The sequence below is a fragment of the Meriones unguiculatus genome, chromosome 4, assembly GCF_030254825.1.
Source record: "Meriones unguiculatus strain TT.TT164.6M chromosome 4, Bangor_MerUng_6.1, whole genome shotgun sequence".
Taxonomy (NCBI): Eukaryota; Metazoa; Chordata; class Mammalia; order Rodentia; family Muridae; genus Meriones; species Meriones unguiculatus.
In genome coordinates, this window is record NC_083352.1 from 98,266,847 (window position 1) to 98,292,245 (window position 25,399).

Here is a 25,399-nt window from a genome sequence, read left to right on the forward strand (position 1 = left end):
CTTTGTTGTTGTTGATGATGATGCAACCTATAAACTCTGATTGGGCTATGCAAAAGGGAAGTCACTGGGTCACCTGACAGAGACAACCAAGGGCTTCAAGACCATGTAATGGCTACAGGCTCAGTCCAGACTCCTAGGCTCAGCTTGTGCCAGCTCACCGGGGCTCACTGCTCATAGCTCTGCTCAGGTCTTTTTAGTGACATCACTGTAGCTTCCTGGTTAGTCACCGTGGAATATTTACACCCCAGGAACTGGCACACACTCTAACCAGGGCTCTAGTTTTAAACACTCCTGGCCGGATTCTTCTCCACCCCCTCTGCCTTGATGGTCGTTTTGCAGCAGGCTTTCCATCTCAGTAACCACAGAGCTAAGCTGAGAATGATCACTACTCCATTGACTATACAATAGACGACACTTCCTGCTCCTACTCAACTGGCCAAGCAAAAGCCCCCAAATTTGGACGGAGTCTTGTTGATTTTGGTCACTGGCTTGAGTTCATTCAATGGCTACTCCTAAGACACCCTGGTGCCTGAAGGCTGTGATCTTTGATTGGACAGGTCTAGGATATGTCTCCTACTTGAATCTCCTGTTTTCTACCTTTCTGGTGTTTCTGGGGCTGGAACACATGATGAGAAGTGCTGCTCAAAGAGAGGAAAGGAAGAGGGAGGCCTGCATCTCCCTTCTCACTCTTCAAGGGAGCAGTTCACCCTTGTGCGGCTTTTCCTGGAGAGACACAATTGCATGTGTGAAAAAGCAAGAAAAATGATTCCACGAAGGCCCAGCGGTGGGTTTATCAGTGCCATCTGTGTAAGATGAGATTACTTGAAGGAGGACAAGTAACCACATTTTCTTTAGAAACAGAAAAACTCACATTCATTCACTCAGTCTTTGGTGTTATTTTATGTGTAAATAATAAGACATAACCATTAATTATACCATCTTTATTATCATGAGTAACTGACCATTATGAAAATCATCACCCCACCACCATCACCATCATTATTACCATTTTAATTACCATTGGCAACACCACTATCACCATTACCATCACCAATACCACTATAACCATTACCATCATTATCACCTACAACACTATCACCATTATCACTACTATTACCATCATCACTATCATCACCACCACCATTATCGTCACCATTATCACCACCATAATCCCCACTAGCACCATCACTACCATTAGCACCATCACCACCACCACTACCATCATCATCACCATCATCAACATCATCATCATCACCACTACTATCATCACCACCATCACCATTATAATCTCCATTAGCACTATCCCCACCACCACAAGAGTGAGATAAAAAATCGGAGAGTCTCCCCAGAGTTTCCCTAAGATGGCGCCTTGGCAACAGGCATAAGCCTAGACTAGAGTTGGCTCCTTCCCGTTTTTCTCAGACTCTACACTCCACAACAGCAGCTTCCCTGAATATCCTTCTCCAGCCTTCCCTTGGCTGAGCTCCAGGTGAGTGACTCAGAGCCTGCCACTTCGATCATCACAATGAGCACGTCCATTTCCCTAATGGCACTCTCATCTTCCCCCTCTGGAAGTTTTCAAGTGGAAAGAGAAAGTGAAAACCAGCTGATCTGCCCTTGTTCACACGATCTGCATCTGTCTGTGCTGACACCCCCAGCTGAGAGCAGTCTCACTTCCTGTTTACTTGTGATGGGGGTGATGCAAGGCCACATGATGCGTTTTTCTGTGCCTTAGAGACCATCATCCTTCTGGAGAGATGTCTATAAGCAGACTCTTCCAGGGAATCCTCCAGGCTCTCAGTTTTTGCTAGATAATTACATGGATGAGAAGAAAAGGAGTCTGTTGTCCCCTCAAACCAAGGGGAAAATATACAAGGCTTTCGCCTCTGCCTTCTTCCCCTGGTGGGAACAAAACGCTCTACCCTGATGGTCAGAGAACAAACAGTTCTTCCACCACAGTGCAGAGGCAGCAACGGCCATGAGAGAATGGAGGCATTGGACTCCAGTACCAAAAGCGTCTCTACAAAGGCTCCGTGGCTAGTTTGGCCACTGGCACTTGCATCCTCCTGATCCTCAGAGCTGAGTTGTAATCCTCACTATAACTCTTGCATGCTGTCACCCACCTGGTGTTGCTTATCTTGTCAGAGCCTCTAATAAACCACAGCCACCATCCTTTGCTCTCATGATCAACTAATACCATCATGAAAAATCATCATTCCTCCTCCACCACCACCACCATAGTCTGAATTAACAACATCACTGCCATCATCATTGTTCTCTCTACTACTACTATCATCATCACCACCACCACTACTGTCATCACCATCACCACCATCATTACTACCATCATTATCACCATTGCCATCATCACCATTATCACCACCACCATCACTTCATCTATCATCACCACCATCATCACCACTACCATCACCACAACTATCATGATCACCATCATCACTACCACCACTGTCATCACCACCACCATCATCACCACCATCACCACTGTCATCACCATAGCCTTCATCGCCATCATCACCACCACCACCATTACCACCATCATCACTACCACCATTATCATCACCACCATCACCACCAGCATTATCATCACCACCACCATCACCACCACCATCACCATCTCCATTATCATCATCACCACCATCACCACAATCATCATCACCACCACCATTATCATCACTGCCACTATCATCACTATCACCACCATCATCACCACCTCCATCATCACCACCACCATCACCATCATCAACTGTAAGATGTTACCTCACGTGTATGTGTGTTATGAAGTGTGAGGAGACAATGCCTTGCACCCATGAAGCAGTGAGTGAACACTCTGGTTCGCCCCACTCCCAGCCTGGGTCACATCTCAGCACACTGATCTTTCTGTAGGTCTCTTGAATGTCCAGAGGTGCTGATTTTTCTTAAGGATGGCCTCTCAATTTGTCAGTTCCCCTCTCAGCCAGGCACCTCCCCAGGCTCAGCTGGTCCGTTTCCACAACTTCACTGAGATGTGGTATCCTCTGGAAACACCCGAGAACATACATTAAGTTATTGCTGGAGGGAACCTTTGTCCTTTCGGCTTAGGATTTGGCAGCCCTCCTGGCAAGGACACTTGGAACCAATCAAATAAACAGGTTACATCTTAGCGGGTATGATGTTCAGACAGGGACCTGGGGATCGCTCAGCCTTCCTTGTGAGAGCACCTGACAGTCATGACTGATTTGGTGGGAACAGAGGGAAAGAGAGGTGTAAGCAGAGGCCTGGCTTGGCTTGGCTTCGCTTCAGCTAGGGCTGAGGAACCTGGGCCCTTGTTACTTGCGGACTTCTGACACATTTGCATATGCAAAACCAGAGTTGCTCTTAGAAAGAGTGGGTGTGGCTCCTTTCTGTTGTTGACTCTGGATTGGTCATTATTGTTTCCATAGCATCCTATTGTTTTGCAGCTCTGGCTAACACAGACTCTCAGTCCCTCTGGTACCCTAGGGTGACAACCATCTTAAACCAAGTCCCTCAGTGGCTCTTGGTGACTCCTCATAGCTGGGAGGAGACCAAGGCTGGGGGAGTTGAAGGGCAGTCTTCTCCATACAGACCCTAAGTGCATAGTTGCAGTCCGTTTGGTTCTGAGCCTGCCTCTGTTTTACACATCTATCTGGTTTTTGTTTTGTTTTGTTTTGTTTTCACACTGTCTGCTATTTCCTGTTACCAGGCATCACTCTTCCCAGTGTGGGCTACCAGAGTGAAAAGTGTCCCCAGGCAGATATACAGGTATCTGCTGTCTCTTCAGTGACTCTGTGGCATTTACAGATGTAAAAGAGGTCAAGCTCTTTCTTAAGAAGGACAGGGTGCCTCAGTCTGTGGGGTTGCTGGGGTGCCTCTGCCCTCTAAGTTTTAGATGGCAGAGTCACAAAGCCCTTGAGAGTGGACACAATGGGTGTCGAAGCCTGGAATCCAACAGCTCTTAGCTTGGCCTTTCTCCAGTTTTCTCCCTGGAGTGACAGCTGCATCAGAAAGAACAGACAAACAGTGTGATTTTTATCTCTTTATGGCGTGTGGCTACCAAAGTGTGAGGTGGCTCACTAGGCAAAAACTCTGACTATGAGGCCAGCTTGTGTTGGCTGGTGCCGGGTGACCTGGCACCCCCCCCCACACACACACAGGGTTCCTTTAATTTGAGTGGCGTCAATTGAGATAAACTGTGAAATCCAACCCATTTGAGCAGCCACCGTGCCCTCAGCAGCCATGCTTGGCCACCACCCCGGGCAGCAAGTTGTTCATTCTAGGTGGTGTCCAGATTCTTCTCTTCCATTCGGCATTCTTTCCAGTGCCCTCCTGGAATTCTCTCTCCCTAGAGCAGAGCTGGCCAAGCCTTGCCTGTTCACCGTCTAGCTTTGTTCTTATCACAGACATTTCACTTATAAAGAAAGGACCTGTTTGTGGAGTCCCCAGAGTAATGTGCTCAGCGGAGCCTCATTCGGTTCCCCTGTGCCTTTGGGTCATGTCCCAGCTGTGCCTTAGGGAGGATGGCCAGGAGACAGACACCTTCAGCTCCCATCTGTCTGCCATCTTTCCCCAACAAGGTAAAACTAGTCTGCCCTTTTAAAAAGATTGATTTAGTAGCTGCACCCTGATGCTGACTAATTAACATCTATGTCTTCTGCGCCCTAATGGCAGAGCTTTCCTAGTTCTCCATATGGCTGCTGGCTGTTCAGACCCACAGAATCTTAATGTTTGGAATGACAGCGTTCTTGGTCATGAATGCCTGAGACCTTCACAACTGAAGGCCAGGGAATGCAAGGAGCTAGAGACCCTTGAGTCACAAAAGTTAGCAAACCCTCGAGTTACACATTGAGAACTAATGTTTGTGCAGACCCTATGCCTCCAGATGCCCCCACATTCTTCAAGGAATTCTGACTAAAGCATCCTGCAGAAACGCCATCCATTTCAGGGCTTACAGGCTCCCTGTGTTACGGAGCTGTGGAACTCACAGGTGTTTGAAGGCTGACTATAAATCTTGTCTGCCTGGCTGGCTCTTGAATATTTAAGTTTTGCAGACCAAAAGGTCTCTGTTTTGTCCTCTGGACCATCTGCTGTCAGAGGATAGGCACATCCCAGAATGCACACTGAACAGTCGTGTTCCAATAGAACTCTACTGACAAACACATGTGGGGCCAGGTTTGCCCTGTTGGCTATCATTGCCTCATCTGTTTTGGAGTATAAGGTTGAAAAGGCTCCACCACGCACTTAGGTTTGCTCAAGAAACGCAGAGGAATCTCCCAGGCCTGTGATGCATCTCAGTTGTGGAGTATCTGTCTAGCATCTGCAAGAATTTACAAACAAATAATCACCAACGCAGTGCAAACACACAGAATACCCGACTCAACTACAGAGTCAAACCGAAGGACAATTTTTCTTGGCTCAGGCCCTGCCTCTCCCACAATAGCCTCTGATCCCCAGACAGGAGACAAGATGGACAAACAGGTGTCCCGAAGGACCTGAGGCTGAGGTAATGCTCGGACCCTGGGAAGTGTAGGAGGACCTTGCTGTAGGCTGAAGAAAGATAACAGGCAGCCTTAGTGGCCATGCCCTGCCAGGCCCTCCGTCAGACTCAGGCGTTCCCTAGTGGCACCCAGGGCAGAACTTACGGACAGCAGGAGCCAGCAGGCCCCAGCTGTGAGGAGGATTTGATGAATCTGTTCATGTGAGAGGCACGCACAGCCCGGCCATCACCTTCAGATGTGGAGGGAAGAGAGCTCACGGCTCAGCCGTTGTTTTTCTTCCCCGCGGAGTCAATAAATGGATAAATGGGCCGTGAGTGGCCAAGTGGCTGTTATAATTTTAGACTCTATCAAAAGGAACATCACAAAAGCGTACGGAGGGAGCGTCAACAGCTTCATGCTCCATGCAGCGAGCGGCTTCCCGTGTCATCAGGAGGTGTCAGAGAGGACAGAGGCAAACAGCCCGGGAGCAGCCAGGATCGTCTGTCTGAGGTGATGCAGACACTGTGCGAACACGTTCCGGGGCCTTTCTGATTAAATCTGAACTCTCGCCTTCTGAGGGGGGACATTTTTAATCTCTGTTGACGCAGTGTGAGAGAGGAGCTTTGAGAGGTAGAGCGCTTCGCTTGCCCAAGGCCAGAGAGTGAGGAGACTGGCAGCCACCATGTCCTCAGTGTCCACGGATCCCAAGCTGATTCATTTTTGCACGGCCAGTTTCTCCAGTGTCAGCTGAAGGAAAACAGCTCACCTGGGAGGTGGCTTCAGCAAAGCTGACCTGACAGAAAGAGGTAGGGCCTGAGAGTGGCACTTCCTTTCTTAAGAAGGAAAAATGTAAAAAAGAGTATCACATCATTTAGTTGGTGTATTTATTATGTGCATGCTCACGCCATGCCAGACATGTGCAGGACGGAGGACCACTTGGGGGATATGCTGCCTCTTTCCTTCTACCACGGGGGTCTCGGGTATCAAACTCAGCTCTGTCAGAGTTGGGGACAAGCACCTTTACCTGCGGAGCCCTCTCACTCCTCCTGCAGGTCCTTTGGATTATCACTTTGGTTTAGGCATCATGCAAAGTAATGGCTTTCTCACGTGTATGTTCACAGTTCTTTGTTCTCATCCCTCCTCAGTCTCTCTCGTTCCCTCCCACTATTTCTCTTCTTCTCCACAGCAGTTGCTTTTCTTCTTGTCACACACACACACACACATATGCATGTACCATGTATACATGTCACTCGTGGTATCTGTCTTCCTGCATTTGGCTTTATTTATCTGGCAACCCCTACTTCCACCCAGACTCGTGCAAAGGGCATCCTTTTACTCTTTGAGGCTGAACAAAGCCTGCAGAGGATAAGAGCCACACGGATGCCTCAGCTGATTGCGTCGTCGGCCATTCTGGGTAATGCAGCAGCGAATATGAGCTTAAAAGCGGCTCCATAGATACAGGGGCACAGCTGGGGCACATGGCTGGGCTACATTTTTATTTTTAGAATTCTCTTGAGTTCCACAGTGCTTGGATTTTTTTTTTCTGTCTTGTTTTGTTAGACTGAGTCTCACTGCATAGCCCAGGCTGGCCTGGAACTTTCAATCCCTCTGCCTCTGCCTCCCAAGCACTAAAGATCACAGGGAGGTATCACCATGCCCAGCCCAAGGTTCTGCATTTGTGGCCACGTGATAGAGGCACCAGTGGTCCAGGAACCTGAATTGGAGTAGCCATGCCAACCCTAGGTTCCTGTGCTCCAGAGCCGCCTTGCCATGGAGGAGGCTTTCCATCCTGAAGTGAGGTCTCACAGTGAGGGGTTTTTGGCTCAGGGTTCAGTTTCACATCTGGGATCAGCTGTCGTCTGGGTGTGCTTCTGTCCTTTGGAAATAATTTTTCACAACAATTTTGCTCATCACAGATCAGAGGCAGGAGATGCTGGTGTTCTGTAATGGGGAGAGCCCAGAGGGGCGGTTAACAATGTCAGCTGCACAGCACAGCACTCCCAGGTGAGGTGGCGCCTGTCCCCACACGTCGACAGCCAACATGCCCCCGCTGCGGAACATCTCTCGCCTCTGCAGATGGGAGCCCGCCATGCCAGGCACCGCTGTCTCAGTCTCTGTCATTACCGCGCCTGGCTGCGTGCTGTTCCTTGGCGTCCTTTGCTGTCTGTGTCGCACGCACGGTTGTCTCCAGCAGTAACTCCCGCTGCCACCCCATTTCTCAGCTAGACAGCATCGGCTGCTCCAAGACTGGGGACTTGGTGCTTGGCATTGATTGCCAGTGCCGGCAGCAGCTTCCTCTCTCTTCCCTGATCGATCTCTTGGGAGAACAGATGTAACAAAGCAAGACTGTCGATGAGGATTGGTCTGCCTCGGAGGGATCTTCCCTCCCTGCTCTCTTGAGCGCTGGAGAGATTTCTCTGACTTTTGGAGTAGGTAGCTTTGGCTTCGGCTGATAAGGGACGAGGGAAGAGGCCCTGCGATTGATGCAGTTGCTGATGGAGGAGCTTTCTTAGAAGTTCATCAGTCCATTTCTTCTGGAGGCAAACCTGAAAGACTGCTCTAACCTAAGCCAAGATGACGTGGTGGGGACAGTCTTCAGTCTCATCCAGAGAGCACTGAGTAAGAGTGGCTATTGTCAGTGTAGGCTGGCAGCTTGTCCCACTGTTAACTGTCCACCTGTTAGCCTCGACTGTCGCTCTGACACAACCTAGAGTCACCTGGAAAGAGTCCTGCTGGGGGCCTGTACGCTGGGTCGGCCTGGCCTGTGGGCATGACTGGGGGGGATTATCTTGTTAACTGGTGTGGGAAGACCCAGCCCACTGTGGGTGGCGGCATTCCCTAGGGGAGTGGAGAGGAGGGGGGAGGGAGGACCTGAACTGCTCAAGAGGAGTGACGGAGAAGCACACAAGCACCCAAGGGAGTGAGCATCCATTTGTCTGCCCTTCCCTATGGATGTGTCTGAAGTCTCTGCCTTGACTTCTCCGCACAGATGGAGAAGTTGCTTTCTTCTTCAGGATATTGTATTACAACTGACATGAAAGCAGGGCACTATTCTTTAGAAATCGAACATAACCGAGAGCACGGCCAAAGCATGTGCAAAGCTGGTGACACATCTCTTGTCCCGTCCTGCACACATCGGTGCTTTTACCCCTGCCTAGCAGCCCAAGTGTGCTGACATCAGTGTCGCACAGCTGCACAGGGTAAACATCAAACTGCCACACCGCAGCAGCCGGAAGTTACTAGTCTCTAGACCTCTAGCCCCGTTACATCTTCTGGTACCACTGTCATGTGTGTGGTCCACTTGGGTCTCATGTCACTATGGAACATGGCCTATCATGACCTCACTTGCATGAGGTGCTTCTGAAGGTCCCTGAGCCTCATTCTGCACTAAGGGAAGGAACAGAAGACCCCCGTGGAGCTGACAGACAGGCACGCTCAGCAGTGGATGGGAAGCACACAGGTGTGTGTCAGCTGCCAGGTCCCACCAGCCTGGGTGACTTTCCGCGGGCTCTCTGACTCGTGCGTTTGTGTCTGCAGCCCACTATCGAGTCCCCTTGTAGTCAAAGAAGATCTTGAACTTTTGGCTCTCCTGCCTTTACCTTCTGGGCGCTAAGGCTACAGGTGTGCACCACCACACACAGTTTACGTGGTGCCGGGGAGCGAACCAGGGCTGTGTGTGTGCCATAAGACGGTACAACTGAGCCCCAGCTGCCCTGTCAAAGCTCTCTGGATCCGGAGCTCAGTGGCCACCGGGGAAGCCTCAGAAGCGAATTTCTCTCTTTCTGCAGTCATGTAGGCCAGTGGGAGGGAAAGAACTGTGCCCCAATGGCACTTTGACTTGATTTGGAAGGAGGCATGCTGGCGGCAGCTAGAGATTCCCTAGCTGGAATATCAGTCTCTGATGTGGGACTGCTGGCGTATGTGCTAAAGATAATCCTTGCATTTGAGACTTAATTATATTGATATAATTATTCTCTTGTCAGGAAGATTGGGTGGTGCGGATGTCATATCTGTGTTTGAGCAGAAAAATTGAAATAGTTTTTTTTTTTCCCTTTCATCGAGAAGCAATGTTGGGGGTGAGTGACTGTGGGAAGCCGGGAGCCAGGAGGTTGGCGTCCACCCCAGGTCAGAAAGCCTTGAGTACCGACTTGAAACATTCAAAGCTGATCCAGAACTGCCCTTTGTCACTGAAGCAGAGGGCGCAGGATGGGGGTGGGGGCGGAGATTGGGCTTTAAGGAAAGTTTTGTTGTTCCGTTTGTTGGTTTTGTTGTTGTTCTGTTTTTTATTTATTTATTTTATTTGCAAATCTTTCTCAAAGACCCGAGGCTGTGTCTTGCAGCAATAGCCCACACTCCTTGTCCCCCGCCCAAAGGTCCCAAACATCCTCAGCCACACTCCACTTCTCTGTGAGGGTGTTTGTTTGTTTGTTTGTATGTTTGTTTGTTTTATGAGACAGGGCCACTCCTACTTCTAGCTGTTCTGAGACTCACAAGCCAGGCTGTTCTTGAACTCTCAAAGGTCCACTTGCCTCTGCCTCCCCAGTGCTGATATTAAAGGTGTGCGCCACTAGGCCTTGCCTCCCTATGAGGCCTTGCTCCCTATGAGGCCTTGCTCCCTATAAAGAGTGTGCCTCCCATGGCTCCTCATTCATCAGAGGAGACTGGAGACCTCAGGAGTCAATTCAGTGACCTCCCTTCACCACCAGAGTCCTTGGCCATTTCCTTGTTTTAAGTAGGCAGAGTCCATGTGCAGGAGGAAATGGTGGAGAACTTGGCTAGCCTGGAGGAGGCCAGGGGTCTAGGCCTATCAAAACAGTGCAGTGGGAAAAGGGGGGGTGCTCTTGGAGAAAGAGAGAGAGAGGGAGGGGGAGAGAGAAAGGAAGGGAGAGGGAGGGAGAGAGAGAACGTAGGTAGGAAGACTTGAGGTCCATGGTCTTTTTTCAGCCTCCATGTTGTGCACAAATGGGCATAGCATGTGGTGGGGGTGGGGGTGGTTGTGGCCTTTCGAAGAGTGTTTCACTGAGCCCACAGCTTTGGCTTTTAGCATGTTCCTTCGATCTTTGTCAACTGGCTCTTAAACAGCTCAGTCTCGCCCACCTGTTGACTTTCCATGAAGCTATAGCGGCCTTCAGGCAACAGCTGGGGGCATTTTTTTTAAACAGTCATCTTGAAATAGAAGACGGAAAGGGAAAGCATGCTGGCAGCCACCTGGAGCTCCCAGCCCCCTGTTTTAACGGAGATGGCGAGGCAGGAAAAGAGGGAGGGTGTGTCTAAAGCCGGTTCACTGTCCACATAGTGGACTCTGGGTTGCCCTCAATAGGACGGGAGTGTGGGTCAAGTGGGCCCACCTACACTGTGCATGTCCACATGCACGCGTGGCATGGAAATGCAGCACACTTAAAAGGGTATCAGCATCCCCAAGTGACAGACCTAAGGGAAATTTCTGTGTGTGTGCACGCGCGCGTGCGAGCGTGTGGCGTGTTCTCGAATGTATACAGATGTGTGTGTATGTGGTGTGTTCTCGCATGTGTATGCATGTATGTATGTGTGCATGCACATGCTTGTGGAGGTCAGACACTGAGATAGCCCATCTTCCCTGTTGCTACTGAGTTTGGAGTGCCCTCTTTGCTGGACTGGCTGCTTAGGGGCCCTGGGGACCTTCTGTCTCTGCCTTCCCAGGGCTGGGGTGACAGATCTGACCCTGAGTGCTGGGAACTCAAATTCCCGTCCTTATGCTCGTGGTGAAGGCCCTTTACAGACTGAGCCCTCAGCTTTTTACAGACACCCCCCCCCCCGAGCCCCCGAGGGTTATTTCAGGCTGCAGGACCCCGAAAGAGCACGTGGTGTTGAGGCTGCTGGGCTGTAGAGACTGGGGCTTAAAAGAGCACACGGGTGCCACCTACATCCCAGGAGCCAGGAGCCAAAACCTCCAGGAACTTCTGGATGGTTTACTGGGAATAATTTGGAAACTGTTGCTTTGAGACAATCTTGTACGTGTCATGGGCTGGTTTCAAACTATGTATCATCTTGTCTCAGCTTCCCAGTACCAGTGGGACAGGTGTGTGTGCCACCTGGTCAGGTGTTGCTGATTTGGTGTTCTCTGGCTGCAGATATGTCATTTCGAGGCTTAGCTTCTGCCCCAGCCCATCTCTGTCCCCTCAGTGTATCTCTGGACCTACGTCTCCATCTTATGATGACATCAGGCTTATCAATGTTGTTGGATTAGATTATGCGTTCATTTCAGCTCGGTGCCCCCCCCCCCCCCCGTTAAGGACTTTGTGTGCATATCCAGCTGCTCTGAGGTATTAGGGACCATGACTTCCAGGGACTTTGTTCGGCCATTGTATAGCTGTTTTCTTAGAAGTTCGGCTTATGGTCACAATGGACATGGTTCCTTTTAGAAGTGGGCTTTCTGACTGTGAAGGATTTCTGGTATACCTCTACTGGCTAGCCTCTAACAGACTCTCAGGAACCTCTGTGTGGCTCCATGCTCCATCCCAGGCTAAGCTGTAGGGGCTCTGGGCTTCAGCCCTGTTATTTCTTGGCTGCTTACTTCAGGAAGGGGTTTCCTCTTGACATGAGGTTGTTTCAGCATCTTGATGAGGATCCCCTTACCCCAAGTCAGAGAACTGAACTCCTGTCATGAGACAGCCACTGAGACCTGCAGCCCAAACCCATTTCAGTGAGTGTCCTTGAAAAGAGGCCCCCCAGGCTCAGTCACAGCTGGTGTCATATGTGCCCCTGCCCTGGCTGGCATCTGATTATGACATTCAAAGAGACCCCTCAAGTTTGCTGCTGCTGCTGCTGCCGCCGCCGCCGCTGCCACCGAAGATGCCCACGTGGCGGTATTAAATAATGGAGCCTGAGTCTTGTATAGTTGTAGAGGCCAGAAGCCCAAATCCATTGCAAAGAGGTGAAAATCAGGGCCTCAGAGCTCGGCCCCAGGGGCTCTTCACTTCCTCTCCCGGTTCCAGAGTCATTGCTTTTCTACCTCTAGTCTGTGCCGTTCCAACCTTGGCTTCCATCACTGAGGCTCAATTATCCCCACGGGTCCTCTTGCCTGCTTCCTACAAGGAGCCTTCTGAAGGATTTTAGGGTCCACATGGATAATCTCCCCACTCCTAGATCCTTGCCACATCTGTAAGATCCTTTCTCGGCACAGGGCAGCATCCAAGGACCTTAATTGGCCCTCCAAAGACATGGAGCTAAAATCACCCGGCTAAGCCGAGCCTGAACCTTTCACGCTATAAAAACCACATGAGATAATAAATCTTTGCTGCTCCCAAGCATTGGGTGCTGAAGTAATTTGTTACACGGCAATAAATAACTGATACACAATACAGATTTGCAATTTCTCACTTGGTTGTATAGTACCCAAAAGCCATAATTTTGGAAATCTTCACAACCTTTTCCTCAAAATTCACAGACGAGAGTGCACAGCTCTGGGCGGATGGTGTGAGAGATGTTTATAAGCTGGATACACCAGTTGCATTTTAAATAAGCCCTGGCGATTCTGAGCACTGACCACTGAGCTGCCCTGTCTGCCATCAAATCCACTCTAACCTTTCTCAGCTCAGCTGTCATCTGGCACCTAGGTGGGAACACAGAGGGCGGCGGAAGCGGGCTGGAGAGTGGAAGGCTTTACCTGAGCATTCTCGGCAGCCGCCACATCTTTTCATTGGATTTCCGCTTAGGGGCCCTTTTGCCCTGGCACCAGCTTCCAACAGGGACCACTGTCGGAGCCTCGCCTTGACTGGACGGCTCCATGTGGGGCCTTTTCCCTCAGCCTGGGCTTGGCCATGCCTCTGGCTTCCTCCAGTCGCTCTTAGCTCTGGTCTGTATCAGCCCAACCTTGATGCTCCCTACCCCAATGTGGTGACAGTTGTTGCCTATGGACCCTCTTGCTTGCTTTCTCCTAGAATCCTTTGTGCAGGGTCAAGTTGGCTAATTACCTCACCCAGGGGATCCTGTCACACCTACAAAGGGCTTTGACCATGTAAAGTGGCATCCGGATTAAGATGGCCTCTTCTGGTTTCAACTTTGCCGTCACAAGGGGAACCTATTCCCCTGTTAAATCTACTCATTCAGTTCCCTGTGTCAGGTTCCTGGGACTGAATGACACGGGGTGGCTTCTATTTCTGTGGTTCACGGGGCTCCCTCAGAGTGAGCATTGAAATCCTTTCACCTTCAAGCAAGAGGTGATTTATTTTTCCACTCATTTCTGGAAAATGAGGTTGTCCTGCCTGTTTGGTACCTGCGGCCTTTGTGCTCCCACGTCCTCACTAGAAAGATTCGGGCCACTCAGATATACAATGGTGCCACTTGATATTCCTTCTTTTTTTTTTTTTTTTTTTTTTTTTTTCTTTTTTCTTGGAAGAAGCTTTTGTCAGAGAGCAAGCACTGGCGTTGTCACCGGGAAGTGAAGGTGAGAAACAGAGCTCAGCTGACAGAGTCCCCACAGAGAGGCAGGCTTCATGCTGTCTAGAGAAAAGGCTGTTGTGTGCTGGCTGCGTCTCACTGCGCTCACCACAGATCCCTTCCTGATTGTGACGCCTGCTGAGAGTTGAGGCAGCCACTGCCCAGCGCTGTGAGGAAGGCTGGTGCTGAGCACCACTAGCTCAGGAGAAGATCCGGGTTCAAAACTCAAAGCACAAGTTCGTGCTGAGTGGGTGTTGGTTTTCGTCACCCCAGAGCCAAAGGAACATCTGTCACAGTGAGCGACTCCTCCAGTCTGCGTGTGTGAGGTTATGTGTGCGTGTGAGGAGAGTCAAGACAACTCGGGGCGTCAGTCCTCACCTTCAACTCTGTTTTGAGGGCTAGCTGGCCTGTGACCTTCCTGACCTCCTTCTGTCTCCACCTCCCTACTTCAGGAGTGAGTGTGGGGATTGCCAGAGCTTACAACCCTGCATCGGGTTCTTCATCCGGGCATTGAACTCAGGTCCTCAGGCTTGCTTTGCTTTACTACTGAGCCGTCTCCTAGCTCCTGTCAGTTAGACTTCCCTCTCTCTGACAAACAACTGGGGAGAAGAAGAGAGATTATTTACTGTTATTCAAGGTTTCTATCTTAATTATTCTCTTTAAAGGCTACTGAAAAGCTCATCAATTTTGCGTAGGAAACTAAAACTTGTAATAAATTGATTTAAATTGATCACAGCACTTAAAACCCTCAGCTCCTCTTTTCAGTTGTTAAAATTATTTTAAAGGTAAACATAGACTCAAAGATACACGGTTTTTCTTAAACAGAAACATTTCATCTCTGGCCACCCTGATCTACCCTGATCCGCCCTCGTCTGCTTTCTGCTGCTTGTAATAAACACTGTTGGCACAGCAGTTTGCTGGTAAAGGGTCTCTGTCTGACACATTCCAGTCATAGTCCGTCTCTGAGGGAAGTAAGGATAAAAACTCAAGGCGTGAACTGATGTAGAGGCCTTGGAGAAATGTGTCTTTCTGGCTTGTTCTCCATGGCTTCCCAACCTGCTTTTAAATACAAGTCACAACCACCGGCTTAGGGCCGGTGCTGTTCACCTTAGACTGTGCCTCCGACCCCCACCCCGCTACATCACTCATTAACCAAGAAAATACACCCCTAGACTTGCAGTTGAACTGAGGCCGCTCTTCAGTTGCTGGTCCCTGTTCCCAGGCACTCCTAGTTTGTGTCAGGTTGACAAAAAATAACCAGTTCAGTTCACCCCTTCTCAACTTGACACACAAAGTATTAATCCATAAACTTTTCTTCTTTTTACTTGTCTCCAAGATATCCTGTTAATGTCCCAGGATAAAGCATAGTATAGAATTATCAACACTTTCAAAATCCAAAGTCTCTTCACTGCAGGCTCCTTATTCCAAGAGGAGGAAAACCCGGGCACAGTCATGAGCGGAAAGAAGCAAAGCCAAACTTCAACAGTTATGAATAACTGTTGTGTCCAACAGTTTGAACTCACTCATGATCTTCTGGGCTCCAAAGGGCTTGAGTAACCCCACCTCTCCGGCCACACCCTTCAGAGCACGCACAGCTTATTTCATGGGCTCAGGTCAGCTCCAGACCCGCAGCTGTCTGTCTGTCTTGGAGGCTGTACTGTGCAGCGTTACTGTTTCCGACATGCTGGAGCCTCTGCTCCAACTTAGGCTGCACCTTCAGCAATGGCCTCTTCTGGCCTCTGAGGGACTCCGACCCTGCCGCACCATGCCATGCCTCAGCTTCTCTCCGTGACCCTTACGACCATGAAGCTCCCGTGTTTCTGAGATCATTACTCTGATAGGGAGAGTCCTACCTATCCCAGAGTTCAGCAGCTGCCAGCTTGATACGCAGTTTTGTCCTCCCTGGACCTCAGCTCTGCCAACTGAGTCTGAGGAAACACTTCCCAGAAGGTTTCACCTCAGTGATTTCGGCCGCTTCTTAATCACTTCCTGTTTCTCGGGCCCAGCTGACCAGCAGCGTTCATTGTACCCAGAAAGCAAAGGTTTCATTCCCGTGGTGCTGCTCCCTTGCTTATCGCAGCTGATTCTTCAGCCCTGGATGCCCAGGAACTACAGATTTTTAATTCAAAACATCCCTTCAGCAGGCATGAGGGAGTCTTTAGTTCTCCCTCAAACTTTGTAAGCTGGTCTCCATCGTCTTCATCTCTCTCAATACTCCTTTCTTCCAAGTTCCCACAGAACGTTCGATGGCTTTTCCCGCCCAAAGATTCAAATGATTGCGCAGTCCTTCCCCAACCAACGTGACCATGTCTGTTGTAGCAATACCTCACAGTCTTACTACCTGGTTTGTGTTCTACTTCTGTGATGAAACAGCACAACTGAAAGCAACTTGGGGGAGGAAAAAGGTTTTTTGCCTTAGACTTCCACACCATAGACTATCACTGAGGGGAGCCAGGTGACCTACTTTGTGTTGAGTTGACAAAAAACAAACAAACAAACAACAACAACAACAACAAAAAACTGACCAGCACACACTACTTTGTTGCCCAAAGAAAAACGAAATCTTTTTCCCCCGATCCTAAACTACATTTACCCTTCCCAGGGTCCTAAGCTTTAGGCTCTCCAAGGAAACTCTCTGCTGTTTACAGCATTGCAGCTTTGGATTTAAATATGTTCTTGTTGCTGTTGGACCCTATGGAGTGTCCAGGAGGTGTCCTGAGATGGACATGGTGGTAAGAGGTCATGACAGAGCATGAGTGCTTACCTCAGGAGAACCAGGAATCAGAAAGAGAGACAGGAACTGGACAAGGCAGGAGACCATGCCTGGGGACACATGCCCAGCAGCTGATTTCCTCCAGCTAGCCATCTCCTAAAGTTCCCAGTGATTCTCAAATCATCACCGCCAGCCGAAGATCAAGCCCTCAGCGCAGGAGCAACACTTCACACTGAAAACCCAACAGGGACCATCTGTCTAGCCATATTCTTTGAGGACTCAGGAGCCACTTCCGGGCAGATTGCCATCACTTCAGGCATGATGTGGTCTGGCATTCTGGTTTCCAATTACAGGCGAAGCACAGGGAAGTCTGGGGCTGAGGCACTCAGCTAGGTGGTGAAGAGAAGTGCTTTGTCCCCTGGTTGCTTAAGCTTGTGCAATGGCACGTCAGCCATGCCTGTCCCAGCTAAGGTGAGGGATGAGAGGGACGGTTGGATACCTACTGGCCAGTGTAAATATGTCTCAGCGTGTATCTCTCTGCCACTTTCTTTGTGTTGTTCTTGTTGAGATGGAGTTTCTATGTAGCCCTGGCTTTCCTGGAGAGCTCCATGTAGACCAGGGTGGCCTCAAGTTTATAGGGATCTGCCTGCCTCTGTCACAGGAGTGCTAGGATTAAAAGGTGGGCATCACCACACCTGGTTCCCTGCCTTTGTGTGTGTGCGCCTTTGGGATCTGCTAGGGTTTGAATCTTATTGTCCCTAGCAAAGACCAATGTTTGCTCTCCAAGGTATCCCAATAACAATGCTGAAAGGTAGCGAGACCTTTTGGTAAGGACTGAGGAGGAGGGTGGATCTAGAGTTTCTCATGCCCACACACCTACACACACATGGGAGTGCTTTCTCTCAGAGGACCAAAATGTTTGTCTCCAAAGTGACTGTGCAAAGAGACCCTGGAGCATTCTTGTTCTTGCTGATGGCAAAGCTTCTGTCTGCCCTTACTGTGTCAGAAAAGAGCAAGATGGATGAATTTCAAGGGTGCCATGAGATCTGTTCTGTTGGGCAAACCCTGCTCAGATCACAAAGCCTGAGGGGGGGGGGCGCTCCCATGCATCAGTGAGAATAAAAGTCTCAGTCTTCTCCACTTTCTGCCAGGTGCATGTGGCCTTTGGCAGAAGCCACGCACATGTTGGTGCCATGCCCTTAGATTTGCATGAGCCAAAATAAACCTCTTCTCCGTACAAATGTTCTAGTCTCAGGCGTTCTATTATAGCAACAGAAAGTGAGCTAAAATGAGCTCTTTGATGAGCCTCTCCGTGCCTATTATTACACCATAAAAATAGAGCAAAACAGTGAGTTTTCAGGATGGCTGAGGGAAGGACCTCACAGACCAGCAACTGTATGCTCCCCGACCCTTCCTCCTGCTGATAATAACCATCTTCCTCACCCTTGAGCAGGTGTTGGGGGCGGGGGGAGGTTCAGTTGCAGTGGACCAAAGAAATGAAGCCCGTTTCCAAGTTTCTCAAAATACACCAAATTCATAGTTTCCATAGAGAATCTGGAAAAGCATAGAAAGAAAACAGAGGCATGTTTTGATAGCTCATGCCAGGGAGAATAGCCACAGCCAGCAAATTACTGAAACATTCTCCAATAGTACTCTGTTTCCACGGTGCTTGGATCCAAGGAATCTTGTTAATATTTAGCAAGATAAGACACAGATATGCATGTGTGTATGTATACTCTATGTTTGTGTGTGTGTTTCAGAATGTTTCAGGGCTGTTTTTCGATCCTCTTGGACTTTATATTAGAGCAGGAGCCGGGTGTAATCGTGGATCCTGTAAGCCTAGCAGGAGAATGAAAATTTCAAGGCCAGCCTGGGCTACAGAATGGAAGGCAGACGGACTTGCCAGTTGCAGATGACACAGACATCAATAGATCCGTGCTCGTGTTTACTAAGCAAGTCAGTGGCAATAGCCACGTGTCCATCACCTATTCACTGGAACACCCACAGCCTCCGGAGCAGCAAGCTTCTGTCTATCCTTAATGTGAAACAGAAAACAGCAAGATGGATGAATTTCAAGGGCACGGTGAGACCTGTTTCCCAGCGCAGGTGAAGTGAACCTTGAGAGGCCGCCTCAGGGGCACGGAGCCTGAGGGGAGGCTCCCGTGCACCTCAGGCAGATGGAGGTCCCTGGGGAGCAGGGTGCTCTGGGTAAAGAAACAAGCAACGAACAACAGTGTTGGTATCAGCCTCTAATTGAATGTCGCATCGAGACGATCTTAATTGCTGGCATCAATTATCGTCTGAACTGCTTCCCACATGGTGGCTGCACATGGAGTGCCCCTGGGAGAGCAGCAGTCTGGAAGTCTGAAGGGCTCCGACTCCTGTCAGCGATGCTGGGCCGGGAGCACACACTGTCTTTATCTTGGCAAATGTGACATGTGTGCATCTTTGTCACACATAGTCGCATAGTAACACTGACTGTCTCCACCTTGAACATGCATCTGCCTGTCAGGCGCCGGGAGACAGAAGTGCAGATGGATCTGGGCCTGTGGCTGAAATAGCTCTGAGGAAGCTGGCGCTCAGTAGGTGCTCAATAAACTCTGACTGGATGAAAGGGTGTGTGATCGGACAGGAGGAGAGTATGTGGTATGCCCTCGTACATGTGGAAGCCACTTCTGACAGTGTTCCTTTCCCTGCCTCCCAGCTATGGAGCTGGGCATCAGGCGGGCTCCTGTGGGGTTTTCTGCCATGCGTATGTCTAACTCCCTAAAGAGGCAGATAGGCCACCGGTGTTCCACCTCTGAGCTTCTTCACGCTCTACGCTAACCACAGAGGAACCTAAGCTCATACGGGGCCTCAGAGCACAGCTGTGCTCTCGAAGGGCAGCCCAGCCAAGCCCCAGTGTGACCCAGATGTGATCGCCGTGCAAGCTGGACATCTGTCCCTGGAAGGCACAAAGAGGCAGGGGGTCCCCAGCTTGAGCCAGCTGACCGCAGCTGGCCCCTTTTCCTGTGCATCTTCTCTAGGTTCTGATGGGGTGGGGTGGGGGTGAAGGGCCTTGATTTGTCCATCTTGGGCTGGCTGCTGGGCTCCACAGAGTTGGGACTGATGTCTTGGTCTTCATGGTCTGCAGACTCCCCCGGGTTCCGAAGCTGAAGCTGGAGAGCTCAGCTGCACTGATTATTGATTGCTGGTCATGCAGCTCCTTCCTTCGCTCTGGAGTGCTCCTGTGCTCCAGGATGTTCCCTTGAGGCAATGTGCTCCCTCAGTCTGTTGCCCACAGACAGCAGATAAAGGATGGGCAATGAAGGTGGGGTGGCCACAGATCCCTAAGTCCTTGTTGCACATCTTCCTCAGGGCATAGCCATCCATTGCTGAGGTCTTCCTCCTCCGTCTAGTTAGCCCATTGACTTTAGACACAGACTTCCACGTTCTCAGCTCCTTATTCTGAGCTTGACCTTGGAATACCTCCCCAGTGACACAGGAACAAAGTGGCCCTTCCCCAGGTTCCGCTTCTGGACATTTGATGTCAGCTGTGACACCCTTGGCTCGGCCTCCCCCCTCCTCCCCCTTTGCTTGGAGATGATAGAAACACAGAGTTGGGTGACTTGCCGAAGGGCACACAGCCTATGAGCGCCGTGGCTGAGATTCAAATCTGTGACAGTTACTGCCGGGAGGTTACGGGTTTCCCTCGGTTCAAGTCCCGGACTCCCGCACACATGCTTGGTTCTGGTCCAGCCCACTCAGCAGAGCAGAACGCCCATCTCTGCACCCATCCCTGTCCATCTTCTTCACTCTCTGGAAGTTCCCTGAGGGTTGGAACTGCACAGCTCTGCATGACCCTCAGCTGGGTGAGAGTCATGGAAACAAAGCTGAGGAGGATTCCATGGCCCTGAGCCTGCAGGCAGGGCCTGGGAGGCCTCATCTCAGACGATCACACACCCCCAACCCCGTCCACTGCTTCATTGTGGCCAGAGGGTTTCTTTGCTCTAGTCTTCAGTACCCCAGGCAGGGCAGTCATGTGACCAGTGTTCACTGCTTCCCATGTGATTCCTCATGCCCACCTGATCCAAGTGTTGAGGCATCAGTTAGGCCTGAAGGCAGAAACCCAGAGTTGTCCAAAGAGGCAGCAGCTGCCACAGACTCTGGAGGTGGAGGCCAGCCCAGAACCATCAGGGCCTGATCCTGGGAAGGAGTGGTGCTCCCAAAGTGCCTTTGCAGTTTTGGGGCTTTAGTTCCAGCCATCTTCCTAGTATCCTAGTATCCCTTTCCTGGTATCCTTTGATTCACAACACTACTGGCTGTGTCTGGGGCTGGGCTGCGGCTTGTCCCTCACTTGCCTGTCCTGAGGTGGACATTCCATGGCTGGCAGCCTTACCTGAAATGTATGCTGACCCTGCCTATGCCAGCCCTGCCCACATTGCTCCTCCCTGTTTAGCTCTGAGAAGCCCTGGCCTGGCTTGGGCCTTATCTTCTGCAATACTCAATCCTGCAGGAAAGACTTAATGCCATCTTTAAGGTTCCAGCTCCCAGGAGTGAGATGTGAGGCTGGTCAGTGGAGGAATATGGAGCCTGTTCTTGGGATGGCAAACAGCTATGGTCCTTGCTGGAGTCCTGATATGTGGCTGTTCCGCCCCATGGATGGGGTTCAGATCCTGGCTCTTCTGCCTCTAGTGATGTCACTGTCCTTTGTTTCTTCAGAGAGACCTGGAAGGCTGTCTGCGGTCTCTGGGCTGGTGGAGAGTCTGAGGGTTGCACTCAGATCTGATCCCTAATCTTCACCCTGCACACACTCCCATCATGAGGCCTGTGTGAGTTTCCTTGAATGGCCGACCAAACAGTAACTTCAGGTGATCAGAAAAGCTTTAAAAAAAATCTCTCCCAGGATTCTGCTCCACCTGTAACATACCTGAGATCCAAGTCCCACCCAACGATCATGTGTGTTGCTGTGCATGTGTGTTGCTGTGTACACAATGTGTAGTATGTGTGAGTGTGTATGTGCATGTGTGTGTATTGTGTGGTGCTGTATTGTGAGAGTGTGTGTCTGTAGGGGCGTGGTGTGGTATGGCGTGGTATGTGTGCATGTGTGGTTGCTGTGCATTCCAGGTTACAGTCTTCTTGGTGTTCTATCTGCTACACAGTGTTCAAGGATGCCGTCCACGTTGCCACAGCCCTTACTCCTGCTAACGACTGACCTGCTACATGCTGCAGTGTACCCTAAGATGGGGCAGCCAACAGTCCCCGGGGCTGACTCACCTTCCGTCAGCAAGCCTTGGGGTGAAGGGATAAGCCGAAAAGTAGATGCTTCATGGACCCCAGAGATTTTCTAAAGAGTCGGGACAAAATTAAGCCAGTATGAGGGAGTACTGAGCTCCAGTGAACAAGTACCATGAAGGGAGTCAGGAACACTCTAGCACCTGTGCTCAGTCATTGCTGTAGAAGGTCTCAGTTGCTCGGCTCTGAAGTAGGATTGACATGATGGTGACTCAGCTGTCAGGCCCTCAAACAGGAAGGGAAGCTTTGATCAGCTGACGAGAGCTGACCACAGAAAAAGCCCCACAAATGTCTGTCGGGTCTGTCACTCTGCAGGGCCCCACTGGAGCACCCCACTTTGTTCTATTCTATTGCCGTGACCGAGGCGGCGCTTATGAAAGAGCACATTTAACTGGAGACTTAACAGTTTCAGGGGATGGTCTGTGACTATCGTGGTGGGGAGTGTTGCATGGCCTGGAGCACCAAGAGCAGGAAGGTGGGTGTCCAGGTAGAGGATCCCTGCTCTGCGTTGCTCCATACCTTTTGCACCGGGTCTATCCTTAGCGCTCAGCTTCCCCGGGAGGCCCATTTACTGATCAGTTTAAGATGGCTTTGCATTCAGTGAGGTGGTAGCATAAATCCGAGCACAGCTCTGGGCTCATGAACAACCAAGGAGCAGCACCCTGTGTGGTCGACCCAGCTTTGCATTCCTGGGACATGCCAGGAGGGTCCTCTGTAGCCTGACCCTTCCTGTGTAGAACTTGTGACTGCCCAGGACACACAGGGCCTCACACTCCCCTCACCATCACCAGTGAGAACCTGGGAAGAGTTTGCTCTGTGAGCTATGGGCTCTGTGCAGGGTGTCCCTCACCCCCGGAGCTCTGGAGTAGGGTGGCATCCCCACTCAAGGCCAATGGTTTCCGTGCTCTATGTCTGCAGGAGAAGTATGTGGAGGAGCTGACAGCTGTGAGGCAGACGCTGCAGACGGACCTGGAGACGTCCATTCGGCGCATCGCAGACCTGCAGGTGGCCTTGGAAGAGGTGGCATCAAGTGACAGTGACACAGAAAGGTAATGGGTGATGGCTGGGTCGGAGGTGGGACCGTGTACAGCAGAGCTCTGTAGGCCCTAGAGGTCTCTGGCCGCATTTGCTGGGGGACCCAAAAATGCCCGAAGGTTGCTGGTTTGTTTGCATTGAGAGAAGAGGGATGCTGTCCCTGTCACCTATGAAGCATGGAGTCTGGCTTGCTGGACATGAGGCAGTTGGAAAGAGATGGATCCTAGGGAAGTGGCTTGTCTGGTCAGGGCCTGTGATCATTCCTCTCATGTTGCTGTAGCGAAACAACTCGTAACAAAAGCCACTCAAGGTCGGGCTTGTTCAGGCTTATGTTTTAGGGCTGTCATCCATTATGGCAGGGAGTTGTGGTGGCCTGTCCCCAGGCTGCCCCTGTTTGTCCAGCCGGCACTGCTACCCATTCTTGCATTGTTTCTGCCCTGTGCAGCCTCTATGGTGTAGCTTGTTGGGTAGGCTTGGAGCGAGCAGCCTCAAGATGTGTTTTCTTCCTGATGACCCTGCTGTTTCTGTCCCCACCTGAGTGGCTGCTCTGGGAACCTGCCAGCCCCGATTGGTTGGCTCTTCCTTGCTGGAGAGACAGCTCTTGGCGGCAGTCAGGGCAATCAGATATCAGACCCCGGGAAGAAAGCCTGTCTGTTTCCACAAGGACCCTGACTTCAGGGACATTTCAAGTCATGCAGCAGGTTGGCTTTGGGCAGAGTCGGAACTCAATTCAGAAAGTTTTATAAAAACATTTTTTATTTTAAAAAAAATGTTTGTTTTGGAGATATGACCTTACTAGGCAGCTCTGGCTGGCCTAGAACTTTTCATGTGGACCAGACTGGCTTGACTTCACAGAGATTCCTCTGCTTAGCAGCCTGTGACCTTGACCTCTCCTGTGTAGATCTTTATATCTCACTGTACCAAGTAATGTCCAACCATTGCAAGGCGGAGATGCTGGGCAGGGGAGGCACCTACCCTCCCCTGCTGCAGAGCTTTATTTGAAAACGACCTTACCTTATGCAGTGTGCCTTCCACACACATGCCTGGCGGCGTCTCTGTGTTCCCTGCTAAGCAGTGGCCAGACAGCAGTGAGACCAGGCCCTGGTGCAGCAGCCACTCTCACTACAGTACTGTCGCCTCCTGCTCTAGCTCCTCAGGACCAAGTTTGCATCTGTAAATTCTTCTTTTGTTTCTGGAATGGGCACTGGCTTTTCCAGAACACTTATGATCGTGGCGGTGACGCGGAATGGCTGGAGACACTGGGATCTTTGGCCCGTGAGCCAAATTCCGGAGCCGTATTCACTTTCAGTATGAGAGGTCACTTGTCTAATAAACAACAAAAAGGTAAAGGGGAGGGAACCTGGAGAGAGCCAGAGCAGCCATGCTTGGAGGTGGGACAGGCTGTGACAGGAAGCAGAGGCCCGACTCCTCACCTGGGTAATGAGCCAGGATGAGGTCACACAGCACCCCAGACATCATTCACTCTAGTCTCTGTCCTTAAAGGTCTGCTACCCCCAGATAGTGCTCCTATGGATGAGACATCTGTCTGTCTCCCTGGCAACAGACTCAGCCTCATCCTTTGCCTGGGCCCATCTTTTTCGAGCTTCAGGCCCAGGTCACATGATTGCAGCTCTGGCATTTGGCTCATCTTACCCCAATCTCTGCATCTGAGGGTGCATACATTCTTCCTGCTGAGTTTCTAGTGAAAGTCTTTTGTCTTCTCTGTGTCTCCAGTTTCCACATGCCGTCTGCCTCACCGTTCCTCAGGTTGGGGGAAAACTAACTTGTATCTCAGGGGAGCTGTGAGGTGTGGTGTCAGCACTAAATGTGATGTACCCGGTACCCAAGACACGCCATACTGCAGCCAGTGGGGAGGACAAGGCATAGACTCTGCAGTTCTATGTAGGGGAGGTCCATAAATGTCACAGAACCTCAAACAAATATTCAATCACTCTGATCCTTGGTCTTCATTCTTAATATGGATCAGTAAGTGGTGAAAAAAATAAAACTCCTCACACAGAAGCAGGTGCTGTGTACAGGCTCAGCTGTTACTGGTTGCCTTTATCCATCCATCCATCCATCCATCCATCCATCCATCCAACTGATAAGCCTTCCCTGAACACCTGTCCCACGCCAGACACCCTGCTGCATTTCCCTTCTTGCCTTTCAATGCCATTTTCTTCCGTCTTATGGTAGACAAAGGCTGGAAAGCTTGCCTGAGAGGTTCAGAGCAGTGCCAGGGGCCTGGGTATGTTGAATGACTGAGGAATGGAGAACTGTCTTCACACAGCCCGCATTCTGGGGCATGTACACAAAACAAAACAAAAAAAATGGACAAACAAATGGAAGAATGTGCCTCACTCTGTAGAAAGTGGGTGACCAGTGGGGTAGGCAGCCCTAGCTTACAGACCCACGAGTAGAGAATTGAGGAAGAGGAAACAAGGACCAAGAGGAATGTTCTAGAAAG

General features: G+C 50.5%; 1 protein-coding gene across 1 annotated transcript in view; it reads left to right on the forward strand.

Moving 5' to 3' along the window:
• Nucleotides 1-25,399, forward strand: part of Myo18b (myosin XVIIIB) — a 176,296-nt gene that overhangs the window by 118,503 nt on the left and 32,394 nt on the right. Inside the window, exon 40 of the mRNA XM_060383234.1 lies at nt 22,816-22,946. Within this exon, the coding sequence (XP_060239217.1) occupies nt 22,816-22,946 (131 nt within the window). The remainder of the gene's footprint in view (nt 1-22,815; nt 22,947-25,399) is intronic.